General features: G+C 46.2%; 1 protein-coding gene across 3 annotated transcripts in view; it reads left to right on the top strand.

Annotated features, from left to right (window-relative positions):
* Positions 1 to 20,378, top strand: part of RAB11FIP3 (RAB11 family interacting protein 3) — a 184,976-nt gene that overhangs the window by 104,292 nt on the left and 60,306 nt on the right. For all 3 annotated transcript variants that reach the window (XM_005295566.5, XM_005295565.5, XM_042854133.2), the window contains exon 3: positions 1,614 to 1,705. In XM_005295566.5, coding sequence (XP_005295623.2) covers positions 1,614 to 1,705 — 92 coding nt within the window. The remainder of the gene's footprint in view (positions 1 to 1,613; positions 1,706 to 20,378) is intronic.

The raw sequence follows: 20,378 nt of genomic DNA, 5'->3' as shown, positions 1-20,378 counted from the left end.
AATTGCAGAACAATTTGCAGACCTAGAATGGACTGAAAGCAGCTTGTTTAGGTGGTGATTATTTGTGTTACAGTAGTGCCTAGAAGCCCCAATAGAGATTGGGACAGTCTCTGTCCTGAAGAGTTTTCACTCTAAATAGCCAAGTCAATGGATGGGAAGGGAAATGGAAAAGAGGCTGGGGAAGAGTAATTTGATCATGCTTACACAGCAGGTAAGTGACAGAACTGGACTTCCAGTCCAGTGTTCTGTACAAATAATAATAATAGACCATACTGCCTCCTACTCTTAATAACTAGTCAAATCTATTAATAGCAAAAGCTATTTATTAACATTTTCTGGATAGATGTTGAACTTGTGCACACACACACACACACACACACATTTTCCACTCCATGCATCTGATGAAGTAGGTATTCACCCACGAAAGCTTATGCTCCAATACGTCTGTTAGTCTATAAGGTGCCACAGGACTCTTTGTCGCTTTGTACATGATTGGACAGCTTCTCTAAAACACTATTGTCCATAGTGATTCCTTGCCCTGGTTAATGTCATCCAAGTTAAACAGCTTTGATATGTGTAAATTCAAGAGATGTGATCCTGCTCCCACCATTTAATTTGAGCCCATGGGATTGGGTATCTTACTTTAACCCCTCACCTTCCCTGATTGAACTAACCTCATTATCTCCATACTGATTTATACCTGCCTCTGGAAATTTCCATTACTTGCATCTGAAGAATTGAGGTTCTTACCCACGAAATCTTATGCTCCCAATACTTCTGTTAGTCTTTAAAGGTGCCACAGGACCCTCTGTTGCTTTTTACTTTAACCCAGTGTTTCTCAACCTGTGGGAGGAGTCCTAGGTATTGCTCAGAGGGGTGGGGAGGACTTGTGCAGAAGGGAGCACTGGGGCTGAGAAAAATTCTATGATCTCAGATCAACTCTAATGTCAAGGTGCTTGTGTTTTGGGTAAAGTGGCTCAAGTAAAGCCCCTTGAAAGCCACCCTCTGTCCCTGCCCTTCTGTCTTGGTGGCTCCTGATGGAGCTGCAGGCTCAGTAGCAGCCTGTTCTTTTCACCAGTCCAATGGCAGTCAGTTCAGTCTTGTGTAGAACTGATGGATTCCCCTGCCCCCAGCAGCATGTAGCCTTCTGCTGAGTAGGAGAATGGGGAAGTGGGAAGAGGTGGCATTGCTGGGGAGAACAGTGAAAAAAGCTAGTGACCAACAATACCACAGAAGAATAAAGAGTGAAGAAAGAACACACAGAAAAGGAGAGATGGCAGCAATTGTGCCATGGTATGTTGTGGGGAGACAGAAACCCAGATCCCAATCACCTTCAAGGTGCGGAGGGACACCAAGGACCTAATGTTAGGAAGCACTTTTTTAACTGGATTAATCCTGTGACTTTGGCTGCTCTCAAACTGGGATCTTTAATAATAATTAAAAATCCTGCCTCATAAAAATCCTCCTCTGTTGAAAAGTAAGTCCTCTCTCAACTCTGGCCCGCAACTACCGGCTCTCGCAGGGACATGCTCTTCATTTTGGGGTTCAAATCCACTTCTGATCTCTTTCCTCCCCGCTAGTAACAGCTGACTTTTTCTTTTCTGTGCTTTCAGATTCTGACAGCCAGTTGTATGAGATGGGGTATACCCATGAGGAGGAACCTTCTGTCTGTCCTGATGAGTTTGATGACTTCGTCACGTTTGAGGCAAGTATAAGTAAGCTAATAAGGGCATGAAAACTGGGAGTGTGTAGTCTGGGACTTGAAATACATAGGCAGTCTGCCTTGTAGAGGTGTTGAACCCTCACAGCTGCTGTTAACGTCAGTGGGGGTGGTGCTCAGAGTCTCTGAAAGCTGGTGATGTGCTGAACACAAGCACTGTTCTTGATAGAAAACAGCACTTGTGTAAAAAGTCTGATAGCATCCCTTTGCCTTACCCTTGTATTAGAATCAGTATTTCTGCCTGCCAGACATTGCTGCATGTTGCTTTGGTGCTCAGAGTTGATGATAGCATTGAATGTTCATAAGGTTTTTCCATCTCTGGACACAAGCTGCCAGTGTGTGGTGTGTTCCTTGTGGGAGTGATGCCCCTTGTGGCAAAAGAATGTTAGCAGCATGGCAAAGATACGTTGCTGTGGTTGCATTAGTTTTGCCACTGGGGGTTGTGGCAACAGAGAGCATGAACCCATTTCCAGGAAGTACTTACTATAAATACGCCCATCATGAGCCTGTCTCTCTGCTCCAATCTCTTGGAGGCTGTTTCTAAACAGAAGGACGACACAGAATATTTCAGATGTCATCATTCATTGCTGTGCTGTCAGCTAAAGGCAGAGCAAAGGGCAGTGTGATTTTTTTTTTTCCCCCACCCCCTTTTATTTTTGTTGTTGACATGGCATGTTTCATTTCAAAAAGCAAATGATGCCCTTCCGCGTTGGCCCTCCATACTGGGAAGGATTAGGCCATTCAATTTGTCTCTTGCTGTTTGCTCTCCTCCTCTGTAAATGAGGCTGCTGTTACCAGGACATGCCTGTCAGCTCTAATTGTGGGCTTTTTGTTCTTCCCCAGTTGGCGGGTGCACTGGATGCCTTGCAGACAGCAGCAGCAGGAGGGCCACCATAATTACCCTCTGAGCAAACACTCTCCTGCTTCCATGAAGGCCCAGATCACTGGGTTGTTTAATTGTTTTTCCAATTTTTTTAAATGTTTCCCAATATAATTCAGTATTTCTCTCAAAGCCTTGCGATGGCACCCCCTATATAAGGTGTCTGTGCTTGCTCACTTGCCTACCAGACTGCCCAAGCCTTTAACAGTCCAGAATGGCAGACTCCAAGCTTTGCAATATTGAGACTCCACTGGATAGGCCAGGGTCTCAGGGTTGCTGTGTGTTTACATAGAAATATGTCTACTATTGCTTGATCACAAATAAATATACAGCCCAGAATGCATTTTCTTGGTCTTGTATTTTCTTCGATAGAGGGCTAGGCGCTGTTCTCTTGAGTTCCCTAGCAATACACCTGACACTGATCAGCTTTGTTCTGCCCTTTGTCATTAAAAAGCAACCACTGGCTGCCCTGTACTTTCAAGACCGTAAGTTTTATATGGCTTTCACGTGTCACTTTGAAGACCCTGGTTAGTATAAAGTAAAATCATAATAAACCATTCCTATTTTTAAACCTCTGCTTCTTCCACTTCCGCGGCATTTACTGAAATAGCTTGTTGGCTGGTTCCCACTTTTCACCAAAACCACGGATACTTGCTCTCCAACCTTGGAGAAATCACTTCTGTTTCCCCATCTGTAGAAAGGGAACAATACCAGGGGCTTGGTTAATGTGTGAGCCTTAAGTTCTTCCATTGGGAGGCTTTCTTTAAGTGTAAAGTTATTTATTTGGAGTCTGGCTCTTTATGTGCAAAATGCCCTCATTGTCTTGCCTTGTACTCTGTGCAGGAGAAGATACAAGTGTACGCTTCACCATTTTGTTTGCTCTCTTGGGTATTGGAATAAACCTCACAAACACCATTGCTGTTTTTAGAAAGGTGGCTGCAGCCTTTTGACTTAGAAACCCCAATTTATACTTGGAGGGACAGGGTAGGAAATGCATTTTCTCAAATTCCTCTAACAGTTTGTTCAGCATCACAAATGCTTCTTACCTCTGCTGACTGGGCTAAGCTAAATGGGAGTTGCAGCTGCTGCTAACCTTTTCTGTGCTAATAGCCAGCTAGAGACTTTAAATGTTCACTCCCTGGATTTGACTGATGGCTCCATTGCACTCATACAGTTAATGATCTTCGCTTTCTCACTCTACAGAGCTACTGCGAGCCATTGTGGGGGTGGGCCTGTCTTTAAAGGGAAAGGAAATTAGAGCAAGGGCACTTCCTAGTGGCTGTGTGGGAATGTTGCAATTAACCTGTTATTCTGGGAACAAGTTCATACTGAGAAGTTCAAAGTCACTTACTTGTCAGAATAAAAACATAAATAGAAGGAAAATGAACGGCAAACCTGCAGCTTGCTTTTTAAAACTGAGAATCCATTTTTGGGGAATTGTATTTGGGGTAGTTTTCAGCTGATATCCAGCCCAATGTGTTTTTGAATGTGTTTGGTAAAATCACCATAGTTGTCTGACGCATGACCTGAAATAATTTCCAGGCTATAAGGATTTCACAGAGCCTCTGCAAATGAGAGCATGATAGAAAGATATTGCTCAGTCTTGCAAGTGTAAAAATACACGAGTGTCTCGTGTGTTTTTTTCTTTTTTCTTTTTTTTCTTTTCCCTTTTAATATAGCTGATCAACAGGCCCCTGGTGTGTGGCATCTTATTCTGCGCATCCTGCAGTGCTGTACCAGGGAAAGCTTGGACTGTTTAGAGGAGAAACTAGGGAAAAAGTAAACGAGGAGTGCTGGCACAAACAAATGTGCTGTGAGCTTTCTTTGATGTTATCTGTTAGCACTGTGCTGTTCTGCTAATCTGAGCTAGGAACTGTAGATTAACATTCTGTAGTTGTATGGAGGACATGCCCTAGAGAATTTCTAAGGCAGTATAAAACAGACAGACATAATCAAAAGCCTCTTTCAAGATGATAAGAGGGAAGAAAAGGAAAAAGGACACAAACTTTCAAAAGTCCAGACATTTCCCTTAGGCATACCAACACTGGTGATCCAGTGAAAAGTACCTTGTTTCAGGCTCCTGTTGGAATTTCCCTGCGTATCTGTTTGCAGCAATCAAACAACTTCGCAGCCTTTTTTTTTTTTTTTTTTTTTTTTTTTAATAAACTGGGCAAGGCAATGCAGTTAGAATTGTCATTTAAGATGATGGCTCTTTAGGTTCCCAAACATGTAAATGAGTACATGAGGTTCTAGGCTGTGGATTAGATGAAGGTGAGCACTTTTCAAAATCAGTGATGTCCTTAGGCAGGGCAAAGGGAGATGGGTAACATTTAGCTTCCCTCCTTCTCAGTTGTCAGAGATCTGGTCTCAGAAGAAATTTCTTACAGGTAGGGTGACCAGACAGCAAATGTGAAAAATCGGGACGGGGGTGGGGGAGCAATAGGAGCCTATATAAGAAAAAGACCCCAAAATCGGGACTGTCCCTATAAAATTGGGACTGGTCACCCTACTTACAGGTGACCTGCAAAGGAATAAAATTTCCCTCTTTTGGTACTCTGGCGCACAAAGGAGTCAGGAAAACTCTTTAAAATATATCTTAATCTCTTGCTTATTTTGTACTTCCCTAATTTTACTGGAGGATTTAATGAGCATCACAAAAATGTGGATTGGGCACGCTCCCTGCCCTTAGACGAAGGGGAAGAAGTACTGAGTCCTTAAAAAAAATCTTTATTCCCAAATGTTTGGGTTAAATAGGTGTAAATAAAAGTTGTAAATAGTCTGAATAAAAACTCCTTCCCTTTTTGTTAATAAGGTTGTTCTTCTATACACTTGTGATATCATCATTCTCCTAGTTCTTCCTCTGTATGTAAGTGGGGTAATGAGTCCGCTATTGTGGGGAACTTTCCTAGCTTATACACTACCCTGGTGAAGTGGGCTAGTGAAAGGATCTGAGTCCTCACTCCCACTTCCTTTACCCAGAGGCCTGCCTGACCTCGAGGGCTCTCCTGTGTGGCAGAGTCCTTGTAACCCCAACAAGGTTGGGCCCAGGATTCCTGGGGAGCTGGACTCCCAGCCTTGGCATGGTCACTTAGGGCAGAGGTGGGCAAACTACGGCCTGGGGCCGCATCCAGCCTTCAGATGCTTTAATCCGGCCCTCGAGCTCCCGCCGGGGAGCAGGGTCCGGGGCTTGCCCCACTCCAGCGCGCCAGCCAGGAAGCAGGGTCAGGGGTTGGCCCCGCTCCATGTGGCTCCCAGAAGCAGCGGCATGTCCCCCCTCTGGCTGCTATGTGTAGGGGCGGCCAGGGGGCTTCACACGCTGGCCCGCAGCTTCCATTGGCCGGGAACCGTGAGCATTCATGGCCCACCATATAATTTCCATACCCAGATGTGGGCCTCAGGCCAAAAAGTTTGCCCACCCCTGGGCTAGGGTGTCTCCACTGCGGGGTGGTCTCTCTGCACTGGATGCTTCCCTGACCCACTGATTACATTCAGTTCAAAGCAAATACAATTTATTAAACCGCAATCAATTAAAAAAAATAAGGAAAAATGGGAAAGGTTAAAAGAAAACATATAACCCCGCTCTGAGGCATGGGGGCATCATAACCAGCATCTCTGGAATGTAAGAGAAGTTCAGTCTGTTCCTCACAAGTCCCAGGCCTCCCTCTCAGGCACTGGCTGTGCTGCAGGGATGCTGAGGGTCGGACGTTTGCTCTGGCAGTGGCCACACGGTCTCAGGCTCTAGGTGGCAGGACCCTTCTTCCCAGCATTGCCCTCTCCCCGTCGGGGTTACGATCCCCCTCCAAGTCTGACCTGCAAGGCCTCTTGGCTGGGGGCGTCTCCCTGCACTGGGCCCGCTGCTCAGGGGCCCCCTCGCTCTCCCCAGTTGCTCACCGCACCTGGCTCCAGACTGTTCCCACCCCAGCCCCACTCTGCCTCAGCACAGCTGCTGCTGCTGCTCTGCCTCCAACTTCCTGGGCTGCTTCTCTGGCCCCCCTGGCTCTGGTTGCTGCAGCTCTCCTCCCAAACAGGTCTGCTCTGTGGGCTGCTTCTATGACTCTGCTCCCAGCTCTGACCTGCTTCCAGGGCTGCTTTTCTGGCCCCTCTGGCTGGCACGGACCTGCTCCCCAGCTCAGCTTGGGCCTCCGCTTTCTCTTTAGCTCGGCCCCACTCTGTCTGACCCAGGCAATTACAGCTCACACGGAGGACGGGACTAGCCTGCCCACCCTGTCAATGAGGCTGACCTGGAGCATTGGCCTCTCGGCATTGTTCCTGGGGACTGTCAGTGTCAGGGTCCTGATTTCCCATTGGCCCTTCCCCTTTCTTTTAGTACTGAGAGCTAGCCAACCAAAACAACCCCACTGAATCTTTACATATGGTAGGCAAGACTTGAATCTGTAACGGGGAGGGGGGGGGGGCGGCAAAGGTTTTTGGCCTGAGGGCCACATCTGGGTATGGAAATTGTATGGCGGGCCATGAATGCTCATGAAATTGGGGGTTGGGGGTATGTGGAGGGGGTGAGTGCTCCAGCAGGGGGTGCGGGCTCTGGGGTGGGGCCAGAAATGAGTTCAGGGTGCAGGAGGGGGCTCTGGGCTGGGACCGAGGGGTTTGGAGGGGGGTGTGAGCTCCAGTTGGGGTGCGTGCTCTGGGGTGGGGTTGGGGGTGCAGGAGGATGCTCTAGGCTGGGACTGAGGGGTTTGGAGGGTGGGAGAGGGACAGGAGTACAGGTTCCAGGCATCGATTGCCTCAAGCAGCTCCCGGAAGCAGCGGAATGTCCCCTCTCTGCCTCCTACGCAGAGGCATGGCCACGCGGCTCTGCACGTTGCCCCATCCACAGACGCTGCCCCTTCAGCTCCCATTGCCCATGGTTCCTGGCCAATGGGAGCTGCGGGGGCCGCGCTTGGGGTGGGGACAGCGTGCGGAGCCCCCTGGCTGCCCCTATGCGTAGGAACCAGAGGGGGGACATGCCACTGCTTCTGGGAGCCACACGGAGCGAGGCCAACCCCTGACCCCGCTTCCTGGCTGGAGCGCCGGAGTGGGGCAAGCCCCGGACCCTGCTCCCCGGCAGGAACTCGAGGGCCAGATTAAAACGTCTGAAGGGCCGGATATGGCCCCCGGGCCATAGTTTGCCCACCCCTGATCTGTAATGTTAAAAAGTTGTCTCTTTTTTTAAATCTATTTTTGTTATGGGGGGGAAGGACCTGTTGGATCTTTTGGGTGCTTTTTTATGTTGCGCTGAAAAGGGCCACAGCCCAACTGTTTGCACTTTGCAGGTCCCCTTTACAAGGCCAAATGCCCTGTTACAATTTGACCGATTGTGTTGCAATAGTCGCAACAATGTGGAGAGAGGCTTGGGTTAGGAAAGTGGATGGGGGGAACAGAGGAGGAGCAAAGAAGGGTAGAAGATGGGGGGGTAATGCAAAGTTTTCATTTCTTATCTACAGGAGGTTTGATATTTCTGTAACTGTAGCAACCCACACAAATCCTGTTAGATTGCTGGCTGGCAAAGATGCAGAGAAGATCGTAGCAAAACTGCTTAATCTGCTCCTCGTGACTGGAGATTCAAGCATACCTCTGAACTTTCAAACCTGCCAGTTTGTCACAGACAAAACTGAAATGTGGAACTTATGAGTTTTCTTGCACATCATACACCATAATTGACAAATTATGTTTGAAAAGCCTAGTTTAAGAATGTTTTTTCATTGCATGAATTAAATAACCCAACTGAGTAAATAGAAAACTGGAAAAACAAATTCTGTCTTGTGGGTAAGCCGTACACCCACACACACATCATCAGCAGGGTTTGAACTCAGGACCTTCAGTTCCGCAGCCCAGAGCTCTACTACTTGAGCTAAAAGAATAGTGGTCTTCATGTGAACTGGCCTCCAAAGTGAGACACAAAACACTTTGCCAGTTGGTTACTAGACTGGAGTAGAATATTGGGGTTGACAATTTGTGTATCTTAGTGGGAAGGGTTGTCCAGTTATTAGAGCAGGACATTGGTTGTCAGGATTCTTGGGTTCTATTTCAGGAACGAAGTGTTGTCTAGGAATTAGAAAGGATAACCAAGTGCATAGTTTCAGTATGTTCATTCTGAAATGCATTATGGATGAGGCTTGAGCTTGTCATGTTAGCCATCTGGGTTCTGCTTCCAGTTCCAGTTTGCCTCTGTCTTCGCAAACAAGGTCAGCTCCCAGACTGCTGGACTGGGCAGCTCAGTATGGGGAGGAGGTGACCAGCCCTCCATGGAGAAAGAAGTGGTTTGGGACTATTTAGAAAAACTGGATGAGTACAAATCCATGGGGCCGGACGCGCTGCATCCGAGGGTGCTAAAGGAGTCGGCGGATGTGATTGCAGAGCCATTGGCCATCATCTTTGAAAACTCATGGCGATCGGGGGAGGTCCCGGATGACTGGAAAAAGTCTAATGTAGTGCCCATCTTTAAAAAAGGGAAGGAGGAGGATCCGGGGAACTACAGGCCAGTCATCCTTACCTCAGTCCCTGGAAAAATCATGGAGCAGGTCCTCAAGGAATCAATTATGAAACACTTAAAGGAGAGGAAAGTGATCAGGAACAGTCAGCATGGATTCACCAAGGGGAAGTCGTGCCTGACTAACCTAATTGCCTTCTATGATGAGATAACTGGCTCTGTGGATGGAGGGAAAGCAGTGGATGTGTTCTTCCTTGACTTTAGCAAATCTTTTGATACGGTCTCCTACAGTATTCTTGCCGCCAAGTTAAAGAAGTATGGGCTGGATGAATGGACTGTAAGGTGGATAGAAAGCTGGCTAGATCGTCGGGCTCAACGGTTAGTGATCAATGGCTCCATGTCTAGTTGGCAGCCAGTTTCAAGCGGAGTGCCCCAAGGGTCGGTCCTGGGACCGGTTTTGTTTAATATCTTTATTAATGATCTGGAGGATGGTGTGGACTGCGCTCTCAGCAAGTTTGCAGATGACACTAAACTGGGAGGCGTGGTAGATACGCTGGAGGGTAGGGATCAGATACAGAGGGACCTAGACAAATTAGAGGATTGGGCCAAAAGAAACCTGATGAGGTTCAACAAGGACAAGTGCAGAGTCCTGCACTTAGGACGGAAGAATCCTATGCACTGTTACAGACTAGGGACCGAATGGCTAGGTAGCAGTTCTACAGAAAAGGACCTGGGGTCACAGTGGACGAGAAGCTGGATATGAGTCAACAGTGTGCTCTTGTTGCCAAGAAGGCTAACAGCATTTTGGGCTGTATAAGTAGGAGCATTGCCAGCAGATCGAGGGACGTGATCGTTCCCCTTTGTGCGACATTGGTGAGGCCTCATCTGGAGTACTGTGTCCAGTTTTGGGCCCCACACTACAAGAAGGATGTGGAAATATTGGAAAGAGTCCAGCGGAAGGCAACAAAGATGATTAGGGGTCTGGAGCACATGACTTATGAGGAGAGGCTGAGGGAACTGGGATTGTTTAGTCTCCAGAAGAGAAGAATGAGGGGGGATTTGATAGCTGCTTTCAACTACCTGAGGGGGTGGTTCCAAAGAGGATGGAGCTTAGCTGTTCTCAGTGGTGCCAAATGACAGAACAAGGAGCAATGGTCTCAAGTTGCAGTGGGGGAGGTCTAGGTTGGATATTAGGAAACGCTATTTCACTAGGAGGGTGGTGAAGCACTGGAATGCTTTACCTAGGGAGGTGGTGGAATCTCTTTCCTTGGAGGTTTTTAAGGCCTGGCTTGACAAAGCCCTGGCTGGGATGATTTAGTTGGGAATTGGCCCTGCTTTGAGCAGGGTGTTGGACTAGATGACCTCCTGAGGTCCCTTCCAACCCTGATATTCTATGATTCTTCAAAACATGACCTTCTACATTCTCTCCATTAACTTCTTAGTAGAATGGTGGGAATGACAGTTGTCTCCTCCCTGCAGTAAGGAAAGTGAAGCAGTCCTCAAAAGTAAGAGCCTTGAAGTGCAAAGAAACATAAACAGGGCACTGTGGAAGAGGTGAGTTTGTGACTCAGCCTCTTGGCTCCCGGCCTGTTGTGCCCTGCTTTGCACAAAAGGGCATTTGGAGAATCTTTCTCTTCCCTGCCTCCTGATGGAAGGTTTGCCTGGCTTGGCCAGGTTGTGGAACAGGGAGGCTGAGTCACTTGAAATGACTGCAAAATCAAGGACACTAGGGGTTTGACCCAAGGGGTAGAGAGAGGAAAGAGAGTGAGCATGCCCGGCAAGGCTTACTGTATCCTTGCAATACTCGGGTGAGATGGGGAGACAGTGAGTATATTATCATTTGTAATCTCAGGGATATCTTGATTTGGAAAGAATATGGGAAGATCTAGAGCCCTTTTGGTAGCTACCAAGTAGGGCAGCCAGGGGGAGTAACTAAACTTTCTGTCAACCTGAGGTAAGACAGAGGTAATTAGTGTGACCTGTGTTAAATTGCCAAAGGAAAAAATGCTAACCAGAAAGTACAAATGTGCATTGTACTAGAGGTGCTGAGAACTGCATTGGCAGCATTGCCCTCGGCCGGCCAATCAATGCAATGTATTTCAGAGATGATGAAACAGAATAGATGGTTTTAAATGGTTCAAAATTAGAACAGCAAAAAGTCTGAGCTCTTTAGCTCCTCTGAATTATTGATCAAAGAAAGTAAGACGCACTAACTGATGCATGACGTGAAATCTTCTTACAAATAGATGTTGACCCTTCCAACTCCTGGCCCTGTGGTTATTTGTATTACCCTAGTGCCTAGGAGCTCTAGTGATGGAGCTGTGTTTACACTGGCATTGGAACAATGCAGACTCAGTTACTATTGAGCCCTGAAAAACCAAGGTCTGTTGGTAATATTTCATTAGCCCTCGTGCTCTCTATCAAAGCACTTCTGTTTGTGAAACCCAGCTGCATTTCAGTCAGATGAAATGGAATAAATGTTTCTTAGCACTGTAAAATTGTTCAGTGCAGACAAGGCCTCAAAGTTCAGGTTAGTAGAAGAAATTTGCAGTGCAACAATGTGGTTGATAATGATTGCTTTCACCAAGCCCTCTAGGCAGCAGAACCTGATGTATGTTGTAGTTATGCAGCCATCTGAGTGGATGTGTAATTGTATGGTTATGCCAAACTTGTTCTCCAGAAGCTAAGCTTTTGTGGGATGAGGGGTGTGGGGAGAGAAATCTACATCCTTTAAGGTTGCAGAGAAAACCTTCAAAATGTGAACACTGTAATTATCATGTAGGGCTGCCTGCCTGAGCCTGTATCCAGCCTGTGACAATCACTCAGAGCTGTGAATTCTCCTGTTGACCTGAAGCCTAAAGCCACCACTTTAAAATGTGATTTAACTATTTCACTGCTGCACACTTTAGCAGAAACATCAAGCTAGTGTCTTCCTTTCATGGCTGGGAATGTGGGGGAAGGGTGCAGTAGCACTTAGTGATTCTAGTTAGGATTGAGGAATTCAAGCCCTTGGTCCCTCCCCCTTCAAATTTGTCATCTTTGACCCTTTCCCAAAATGGAGAGACAAACTGAGAAGTGTCCCCTTATCAGAATCCAAAGTTTTTACTGCATCCAGGAAACAAAAAATGCCCCTCCAAGGTGCCCAAAGCCTCATCTGCCACTGCCAAACTGTCCAAAGCTCCCACTTCTCAGTGACAACCTGTAAGTGTAGATACGCATTTAAAATGCCTACATCCGTGGCACTCAAACAGTGAAAAGTTGAGAACTTCATTGCTATTCAGCTTAATTAATAAATAAAACCAAAGAGGTATTGACCGAATGGAGGGGAACGGAACTGTGCAGGGGAAAAGGCTGGGGCAGTGCTGCATAATTCCCGCGTCTCTGCCACTTGTTAAAATAAGATTTGTATTATTTAAATTGCAGTAGCAGCCAAAGGCCCCCAGTAGGATCTGATGCCTCGTCCTGCTGGGAGCTGTACAAATGTGTATATAAAGGTAGTCCTAGCCAGGAGAAGCTTACAACTAAAATTCTGTACATTTTCTATCCTCTCTGGGCTATTCTGCCTAGTGGGAATGGAGAATCAGGAGGGTGCAGATAATTCTTGGAGTCCATGTCTTAGAGGGCCCTGGCCTCAGCCTTTAGTGATTTCAAGCTAGTTTAAGTTGTATCATTTCCTTCCTCCTCCAAATATTGCGCCTTCTGTTCATCCACTGATCCAGCTGCACCCATGCGAGGAACCAACTAGGGGCAGAGCTTTTCTTGACCTGCTGCTCACAAACAGGGAAGAATTAGTAGGGGAAGCAAAAGTGGATGGGAACCTGGGAGGCAGTGACCATGAGATGGTCGAGTTCAGAATCCTGACACATGGAAGAAAGGAGAGCAGCAGAATACGGACCTTGGACTTCAGAAAAGCTGACTTTGACTCCCTCAGGGAACAGATGGGCAGGATCCCCTGGGAGAATAACATGAAGGGCAAAGGGGTCCAGGAGAGCCGGCTGTATTTTAAAGAATCCTTATTGCGGTTGCAGGAACAAACCATCCCGATGTGTAGAAAGAATAGTAAATATGGCAGGCGACCAGCTTGGCTAAACAGTGAAATCCTTGCTGATCTTAAACGCAAAAAAGAAGCTTACAAGAAGTGGAAGATTGGACAAATGACCAGGGAGGAGTATAAAAATATTGCTCAGGCATGCAGGAGTGAAATCAGGAAGGCCAAATCACACTTGGAGTTGCAGCTAGCAAGAGATGTTAAGAGTAACAAGAAGGGTTTCTTCAGGTATGTTAGCAACAAGAAGAAAGTCAAGGAAAGTGTGGGCCCCTTACTGAATGAGGGAGGCAACCTAGTGACTGAGGATGTGGAAAAAGCTAATGTACTCTATGATTTTTTTGCCTCTGTCTTCACGAACAAGGTCAGCTCCCAGACTGCTGCACTAGGCAGCACAGTATGGGGAGAAGGTGACCAGCCCTCTGTGGAGAAAGAAGTGGTTCAGGACTATTTAGAAAAACTGGATGTGCACAAGTCCATGGGGCCGGATGCGCTGCATCCGAGGGTGCTAAAGGAGTTCGTGGATGAGATTGCAGAGCCATTAGCCATTATTTTTGAAAACTCATGGCGATCGGGGGAGGTCCCGGATGACTGGAAAAAGGCTAATGTAGTGCCCATCTTTAAAAAAGGGAAGGAGGAGGATCCGGGGATCTACAGGCCAGTCAGCCTCACCTCAGTCCCTGGAAAAATCATGAAGCAGGTCCTCAAGGAATCAATTATGAAACACTTAGAGGAGAGGAAAGTGATCAGGAACAGTCAGCATGGATTCACCAAGGGGAAGTCGTGCCTGACTAACCTAATTGCCTTCTATGATGAGATAACTGGCTCTGTGGATGAGGGGAAAGCAGTGGATGTGTTCTTCCTTGACTTTAGCAAAGCTTTTGATACGGTCTCCCACAGTATTCTTGCCGCCAAGTTAAAGAAGTATGGGCTGGATGAATGGACCATAAGGTGGATAGAAAGTTGGCTAGTTCGTCGGACTCAACGGGTAGTGATCAATGGTTCCATGTCTAGTTGGCAGCCGGTTTCGAGCGGAGTGCCCCAGGGGTCGGTCCTGGGACCGGTTTTGTTTAATGTCTTTATTAATGATCTGGAGGATGGTGTGGACTGCACTCTCAGCAAGTTTGCAGATGACACTAAACTGGGAGGCGTGGTAGATACGCTGGAGGGTAGGGATCGGATACAGAGGGACCTAGACAAATTAGAGGATTGGGCAAAAAAAACCTGATGAGGTTCAACAAGGACAAGTGCAGAGTCCTGCACTTAGGACGGAAGAATCCCATGCACTGCTACAGACTAGGGACCGAATGGCTAGGTAGCAGTTCTACAGAAAAGGATCTAGGGGTCACAGTGGACGAGAAGCTGGATATGAGTCAACAGTGTGCTCTTGTTGCCAAGAAGGCTAACGGCATTTTGGGCTGTATAAGTAGGAGCATTGCCAGCAGATCGAGGAATGTGATCGTCCCCTTTTATTCGACGTTGGTGAGGCCTCATCTGGAGCACTGTGTCCAGTTTTGGGCCCCACACTACAAGAAGAATGTGGAAAAATTGGAAAGAGTCCAATGGAGGGCAACAAAAATGATTAGGAGGCTGGAGCACATGACTTATGAGGAGAGGCTGAGGGAACTGGGATTGTTTAGTCTCCAGAAGAGAAGAATGAGGGGGGATTTGATAGCTGCTTTCAACTACCTGAGGGGGGGGGGAGGTTCCAAAGAGGATGGAGCTCAGCTGTTCTCAGTGGTGGCAGATGACAGAACAAGGAGTAATGGTCTCAAGTTGCAGTGGGGGAGGTCTAGGTTGGATATTAGGAAAAACTTTTTCACTAGGAGGGTGGTGAAGCACTGGAATGCTTTACCTAGGGAGGTGGTGGAATCTCCTTCCTTAGAGGTTTTTTAGGCCCGGCTTGACAAAGCCCTGGCTGGGATGATTTAGTTGGGAATTGGTCCTGCTTTGAGCAGGGGGTTGGACTAGATGACCTCCTGAGGTCCCTTCCAACCCTGATATTCTATGATTGGTGGTCTCTGCCCTGGGAAAGAGGAGCACAAGCTACTTGGAGATCTAAACAACTGTTGGGCTATGTAGATTGTTTTATAAACCAGGCTGGACAATGCTCAGGATATCCCCTGGTGCAATGCCAATGAGTTAGAGGTTTTAGAGACCCCTGGCCAACGCAGCGCAACTGGAGCTGGGGCTAACCTCTCCACACCTGGAGGAAATCATGCCATCCTCACACTATGAATTTAAAGCACCCATAGCTCTAGTGTGCTTCTTTCAATAAGATAAATGTATTTTAGTCTGTTTCTCATAGGAATAATTTCACAAGATATTACTAGTCCTTCTTTTGCATGAAGTATCAGGGAGTGTTGGTATCCTGGGAGGTGGGAGTCTTATTTGAGAGAGAGAGAGAATTTGACTGTCTCTCTCTTCCTGATCCGTGCTTAGCTCTGCACTTTTTGAATGATTCCAGTAAGCCATTTCCTGTCAACGAGGCGAAGATTTGAGAGACCTGCCATAGTTATCACCTGCAGTGTGAGAGAGGTTCTATACATGAAGGCTGATGTTGCAAGCAGCGTCTACATCATGTACAGGAATTTGCTTTAAAAATAATGAAATCTGATCACAGAGGCAGTTCAGATATTTATCTAGGAATTCTGCTGGGGCAGAAATTTTCTCTGAGATGTAGTCTCTTCTAACTGCAGGCTTACTTATCGTCTAAATACTACTGGTGTTGGCAGCAGGGTGGGTTTGTTATAACACTTTAAAATCAGAGTATATGGCTATATGAAGGAGTTGGTGTTGTAAGACCCTTTTTTTCAGAGGTGTTATCCTGAGTTACCTTTTGGCTTTTAGACTCAACTTTAATCCTTTTTTTTTAATGTATCTATTTTTTTGGAAATCTTTTCCTTACTTTAGGGCACAGAACTAGAAGTCAGATCTGCATCTAATCCTGTCTCTACCACAGACTTTAGGAAACCCACTTAGGGTATGTCTAAACTGCAATTAAAAATCCACAGCACCAAGTCTCGAAGCCCAGGCCAGCTGACTTAGGCTAGTGGGGCTCTGGTTGCAGTGCTAAAAATAGCAATGTAGACATTTGGGCTTGGGCTGGAGAACGGCTCTGAGACCCTGCCCCCTTGTGGGGTCTCAGAGCCCGGCTCCAGCCCAGGCCCCAAATGTCTTCAGTGCAACTTTATTATAACCCCACAGCCCAAGCCTGCTGACCTGGGCCAGCCACAGCCAAGCCATGGATCTTTTATTGCAGTGTAGTCGTATTCTCTATTGCTGTAGCTTGAATTTCCCTAATCTAAGGAGGAGGAACACCACTCCTCTGGCAAGGATAAATTGATGTTTATAAACATGTTGTTCTCTTGCGTGGCAGGCACTATACCCAGACCCTTCCAAACTTCCTCATTTTACAACGGCTTTTTAACCCCGTGCAGTGGCCATTTTGTTATCCATCGTCTTACATCTCCTTTATCCGTGAAGCTAGACTATCTACAGTCTACTTAATAAACTAAGGTGACAATATTCAAGGTGTCCTTGGGTAAAATGCCAGTTCGGGTATGTCTGCACTACCAAAAAAACACCTTGGGCCACGAATCCTAGAGCCCAGATCAACTGACTCGGGCTCATGCTACGGGGGCTAAAAATAATAATAAAAATGCTCCCACTCTGGCTGGAGCGTGGGCTCTGAGACCCATCCCCCTTGCCATGTTTCACAGCCTGGTTCCAGCCCGAATAACAGCGTCAATTCTTTCTATTTTTAGCCCATAGTGCAAGTCCGAGTCAGTTGACCCGAGATCTGAGACTTGCTGCCGAGCGATGTATGTATCTGGTGTAGACATGCACCTAAGGCCTTGTCTATTTTATGCTTATTGACCAATGGTGGAACAAGCGGAAGGTATAGCATAGATAAAACTTAGGAGGGCTCTGGGTGTTTTCACCATCATGTCCTCTAACCTTGCTCTGAACAAATTGTGACATGTCCGTAAAGTTGTCTGAGCCTTATCTACACCCCAGCTCCTGCTGGAATTACCTAATGGAGCTGCACTTGTTAGGAATTATAGGTCTGAAAATCCTAGTCTAGACATAGCCATTGACAGCTAGCTGTCAACCAGCTGTGAAACTCGGATACTTTCTGATAAAAAAGTTAGCTGCTTGGGCCCCATGCCCATGGAAACTCCTAGAAGACAATGGCCACTCCAATTGCCTGGACATTTGGCACCTAGCAACAAATGACCATGGATGGCCCACCCTCCTTAGGAAGCCAACTGGGTATGATCAGCTGGGGAGCGAAGGGCTGGGGAATGGCCAGGTGGGGTTGTTAAGTGTGGGCTGCTGAAGGCAGGAGAGAAGATTCTGGACTGGGCTTAAGGGAGGGGTCAAAGGGCTCTGGACTGACCCAAATGGACTGGTTTCAGAGTAGCAGCCGTGTTAGTCTGTATCCGCAAAAAGAAGAACAGGAGTACTTGTGGCACCTTAGAGACTAACAAATTTATTAGAGCATAAGCTTTCGTGGACTACAGCCCACTTCTTCTGATGCATATAGAATGGAACATATATTGAGGAGATATATATACACACACACATACAGAGAGCATAAACAGGTGGGAGTTGTCTTACCAACTCCGAGAGGCCAATTAATTAAGAGAAAAAATCTGCACATCTACCAATGTGATATATACCATCATGTGCCAGCAATGCCCCTCTGCCATGTACATTGGCCAAACCGGACAGTCTCTACGCAAAAGAATTAATGGACACAAATCTGACATCAGGAATCAAAATACTCAAAAAACAGTGGGAGAACACTTTAACCTGTCTGGTCATTCAGTGACAGACCTGCGGGTGGCTATATTACAACAGAAAAACTTCAAAAACAGACTCCAACGAGAGACTACTGAGCTGGAATTGATATGCAAACTAGACACAATCAACTCCGGTTTGAATAAGGACTGGGAATGGCTGAGCCATTACAAACATTGACTCTATCTCCCCTTGTAAGTATGCTCACACTTCTTATCAAACTGTCTGTACTGGGCTATCTTGATTATCACTTCAAAAGTTTTTTTTTCTCTTAATTAATTGGCCTCTCAGAGTTGGTAAGACAACTCCCACCTGTTTATGCTCTCTGTATGTGTGTGTGTGTATATATCTCCTCAATATATGTTCCATTCTATATGCATCCGAAGAAGTGGGCTGTAGCCCACGAAAGCTTATGCTCTAATAAATTTGTTAGTCTCTAAGGTGCCACAAGTACTCCTGTTCTTCTTTTTCCAAATGGACTGTTATAACTAGGGATGTAAGAGTTCAATCAGTTAACCGATAAGTTTGATGCTTATTGGTTTCTGTTAATGGTTAAACTCCACCCCGGGTCCTGCCGGGCTGCTGGCCCCGTGCACCCAGGGTCCTTCACTGCAGCAGCAGGGATCCCCGGATGTGTTGGGATGCCAGGTGGCAGCCGAGACCCCGGGCACACCTTGGGGCTGGCAGCAGCAGGGACCCTGGGCACGCCACAGGGCCAGCAGCGCCCCCTATCCCCCACATCCGTAGTTCACCAGGTAAATGTTTAAGCATGTAACCAATAGAATTTTAATTGGTTTCACGGTTACTAGTTTTTAAACGTTATTTATATCCCTAGTTCTAACTTTCTGTTCTCTATGGTAAGTAAGGACTTTCTACGCTGTGTTCCAGACATCTAATAAACCCTCGTGCTTTTACAATGCTGGCTGAGAGTCACTCCAGATCAAGGAAGTTGGTGTGTATTGTTCCCTTTGGGTGTGCAAGTCTCCCACAGGTGTCCATTCCATCAGCTCGCTGCAGGGAGCTGATGGAATGAAGCAGGGGTACTGAAGTTTCCAAGGTTTGGGCCCAATAGGCAGTGAAGCCAAGTGCCTTGCCCCCGTGAAACAGTGTTGTGCAATTTCCACTTTTCAATTTCCTGGCTTTCAGGAAATCTTGTGGATTTTAAAAACAACTACATTGTGCAATTTCCCACCTGAAGAATACTCCATATATTTATAATCTTAATTCCAGTTTAACAAAGGATTTTTGTTTAGTTTACTCCCACCACTCCTGAAATATGTTGTTGTTTTTACACTGTGGATTTAGACTGTCAATTAATGGTTTCCTAGAGTATTTGTGTAATTCCTCTGAAGGTGTATAAATGCTTAATTTTCTCTGGTAGCAACAGTGATTTTGTATCTCTGCAAAAAGAGTTAAAAACAAAGATCCCCAATAGAAAACAAATATCATATATAAAAGAACCTCTCTCTTCATCCCAGCAGAGTGAACAGAAGCCTATCTTGTTTTAACTGAAGGAAATGTACATTCCTATTTAATTTTTTTTGTAGTATAAATAATTGCTGAATTTGGAATCTCCTGAGTGGCTGGAGGCTTCTGAAAGATACTTTTTTGTGTTTGGCCAAGTGACTAGCTCTCTGGGTAATGCCAAAGTCCTGTATGCCATCTTCATGTACCTTTGTTCACTCTGCAAAGACAGTAATTGTGAAATCCAGTAAATCATACTTACTTAGGTGTCTCATGTTCATAAAGGCTTGCGTAGACCTAGAAATTGCACTGACTTAACTAAATCCAGTTTCTAAATTTAATTGTTACATTGATGCAAGCCCTTTGTTTGGATCCTTAAATCAGTTTCAATGGGTAATATAGATTTTTAGTTTTGTTTGTTACAAAATTGCCCAACATAGATGATGATATTCCTTAAAGAAAAAGGAAGGAGGGGAAATAAAGGAAAATAATGGCTTTTAAAAATATGTGCCTCTTTTTCATAGATGACAGTGCAGCGGGAGTGCTTTGCTGCCTGCCAAAGAGTCCTTGATCTGGGAGTTTGTCAGGGTGTTATCTTGCTCAAAACAGGATGCAAAGAATTTAGAAAACAAACTTCAGACCTTAGGAAACGAGATGGAATTATTATCTTCAACTCTGAATACAATGGATGGGAAGCTAGAAAAGCTGGGTCCCAGTGCACCACTTGGAACAAACCAAGGACGCTGGGAGTAGTTAGCTTCAACAAGGTTGCAACTCTTGGGTGGGTCAAGCAGTTTGTTTAAGGGAGTGGCCACCTCCACAGAGGTTGGACCTTCAAGAGCTGATGACATTTTTGATGAGCAAGGCAGTGGTAATGGATGCAAAAGTCAGAATCATTTCTGGTGGCAGCTGAGTTAGAGAAAAACTCAGGATTTCCCTGTCATTTCTGAGAGTGCCATGAGTAAAAATGTCATAGGAGGGATCTCATCATCCCTCCCATTTCCAGCAAAGCTCTGGGTAACCCATGACCTGAGAT

The sequence above is a fragment of the Chrysemys picta genome, chromosome 10 (assembly GCF_011386835.1).
Source record: "Chrysemys picta bellii isolate R12L10 chromosome 10, ASM1138683v2, whole genome shotgun sequence".
In the NCBI taxonomy this organism is placed as follows: Eukaryota; Metazoa; Chordata; order Testudines; family Emydidae; genus Chrysemys; species Chrysemys picta.
Note: the sequence above shows the minus strand (reverse complement) of the source record. Positions and strands in the feature narration are given on the sequence as shown.